General features: G+C 33.5%; 1 protein-coding gene across 4 annotated transcripts in view; it reads left to right on the forward strand.

Moving 5' to 3' along the window:
• Window positions 1-2,323, forward strand: part of FGD4 (FYVE, RhoGEF and PH domain containing 4) — a 200,841-nt gene that overhangs the window by 197,809 nt on the left and 709 nt on the right. For all 4 annotated transcript variants that reach the window (XM_007452184.1, XM_007452186.1, XM_007452187.1 and 1 more), the window contains exon 16: window positions 304-444. In XM_007452184.1, coding sequence (XP_007452246.1) covers window positions 304-444 — 141 coding nt within the window. The remainder of the gene's footprint in view (window positions 1-303; window positions 445-2,323) is intronic.

Here is a 2,323-nt window from a genome sequence, read left to right on the forward strand (position 1 = left end):
AAAAAAAAAAAAAAAAAAAAAAGAAAAAAGAAAAGTGCCTTCATAGTAAGCAGTCAATAAATGTTTAATTTTATTTAAATTACAGGTCTGGTAAAACAGTTAAAATTGATTTAATTCATCATGGATCTAGATGAATGTTTAAATAATAATTGCAGATGAACCTTCTCTAGACAATGCCAGGAGACATTTTATATAAACACATTGTAATTTATGAATGTTACCTTAAGTTGAATTACCTCTCTATCTGGTTCATTTTGTGTTCATTCGCTCTCTCTCACTGTTTCTTTCCATTGTATTTTCTAGATCGAATCTGCAGAAGTATCTGGAAACAGTGTGGTGTGCAGTTTTCTTCAATATATGGAAAAGTCAAAACCTTGGCAGAGAGCTTGGTGTGTGATCCCCAAACAAGACCCTCTTGTGCTGTACATGTATGGTGCCCCCCAGGTATCTAAACTTCATCTTTCTGAAGGAACGGAGGGAGGCCAGTAGACACTGAACTTAAAATTCTTCCATTACTTCTCTATAGAACAAGAGAATTCACACAGTTTCACTATTTTTCATTATAATTGAAAAATAATAAGTAACTAAAATTCAAGTTTATTTAGACTGATTCCTTCTATAGCCAATAATTTCTTCAGCCTGTGAATCATTTGCCCCCTTCTCTCATTCCTATTTAGTGGGTTTTAGAAAATGTGAGTTGAATTAGGAAAGGACATGGGGAGAAGAGGTTGAATCAGAGGGAGAGGCAAGAAGAAGGAGCATTTTTAATGATGGGAAATATTACTAAAGCCTTTTTTCTTTTCCTGCATGTAGGGATACTTGAAAAAGAAAGGAATGTGAGAAGGTGAATTTAAATCAACCTTGGATTAACATTATCCAATAACAATTTTTTGAGACCTTATGTGAATGGATCTGAGATAAATATATGGGAACAGCAGACATGCACCAGGCACTATGGATTGTGTTGTGCTTAAAAAACCAACAACACTTAAATCAATTGTGCACTCACCTGGAAACATATAAAAATTTTCATGTACCTGTTGTGTTTTAGCCTATATCTACATTAAGTGCTAGTAAAACTTTATTTTAGAAATAGACTAAAAATGCTAAGCTATGTGTGTGTGTGTGTGTGTATGTATTTTTAATTGAAATACAGTTGATTTACAATATTGGGTAAGTTTCAGGTATACAGCACAGCTATTCAGATATATATATATATATTTCTTTTTTAGATTCTTTTCCCTTATAGGTTATTACATAATATTGAGTATAGTTCCCTGTGTTATACAGATCCTTGTTGGTTATCTATTTTATACATAGTAGTGTATATATGTTAATCCCAGCCTCCTAATTTATCCCTCCTCCCACCCCCTTTTCCCCTTTGATAACCAAAGTTTGTTTTCTGTGTCTGTGAGTCTCTTTCTGTTTTGGAAATAAGTACATTTGTGTCTTTTTTTTTTCTTTTAGATTCCATATATATCATAAGCGATATCGTATGATATATGTCTCTTTTTAAATTTATTTATTTTATGATATATGTCTTTATATGGCTTACTTCACTTAGTATGATAATCTCTAGGTCCATCCATGTTGCTGCAAATGGCATTATTTCGTTCTTTTTTATGGCTGAGTAATATTCAATTTTATATATATATACCACATCTTCTTTATCCATTCATCTGTTGATGGACATTTAGGTTGCTTCCATGTCTTGGCTACTGTAAATAGTGCTGCAGTGAACATTGAGGTGCATGTATCTTTTTGAATTGTGGTTTTCTCTGGATACATGCCCAGGAGTGGGATTGCTGGATCATATGGTAGATCTATTTTTAGAGCTGTTCTCCATACTGTTTTCCATAGTGGCTGCACCAATTTACATTCCTACCAACAGTGTAGGTGGGTTCCTATTTCTCCATACCCTTTCCAGCATTTATTATTTGTACACTTTTTGATGATGACCATTCTGACCAGTGTGAGGTGATACCTCATTGTAATTTTGATTTGCATTTCTTTAATAATTAGCGATGTTGAGCATCTTTTCATGTGCCTTTTGGCCATCTGTATGTCTTGTTGAAGAAATGTCTGTTTAGGTCTTCTGCCCATCTTTTGATTGGGTTGTTTGGTTTTTTATTCTGTTTCATTGTTTTTCCTACATTCTTTTCCTGTCCATAAGTAAATTGATGCATGAATGAATGAAACACCAAATAGAACTGCGTTTGATAATGAAATCATCATTAACATTTGCTGGTTCTGTACAATAAGAAGACTATTCTTCTCTTTTACACTGAATGAAGAGCTGAATGGGCTCCCTCACAGGGAAAGA

The sequence above is a fragment of the Lipotes vexillifer genome, unplaced genomic scaffold (assembly GCF_000442215.2).
Source record: "Lipotes vexillifer unplaced genomic scaffold, Lipotes_vexillifer_v1.1 scaffold1, whole genome shotgun sequence".
In the NCBI taxonomy this organism is placed as follows: Eukaryota; Metazoa; Chordata; class Mammalia; order Artiodactyla; family Lipotidae; genus Lipotes; species Lipotes vexillifer.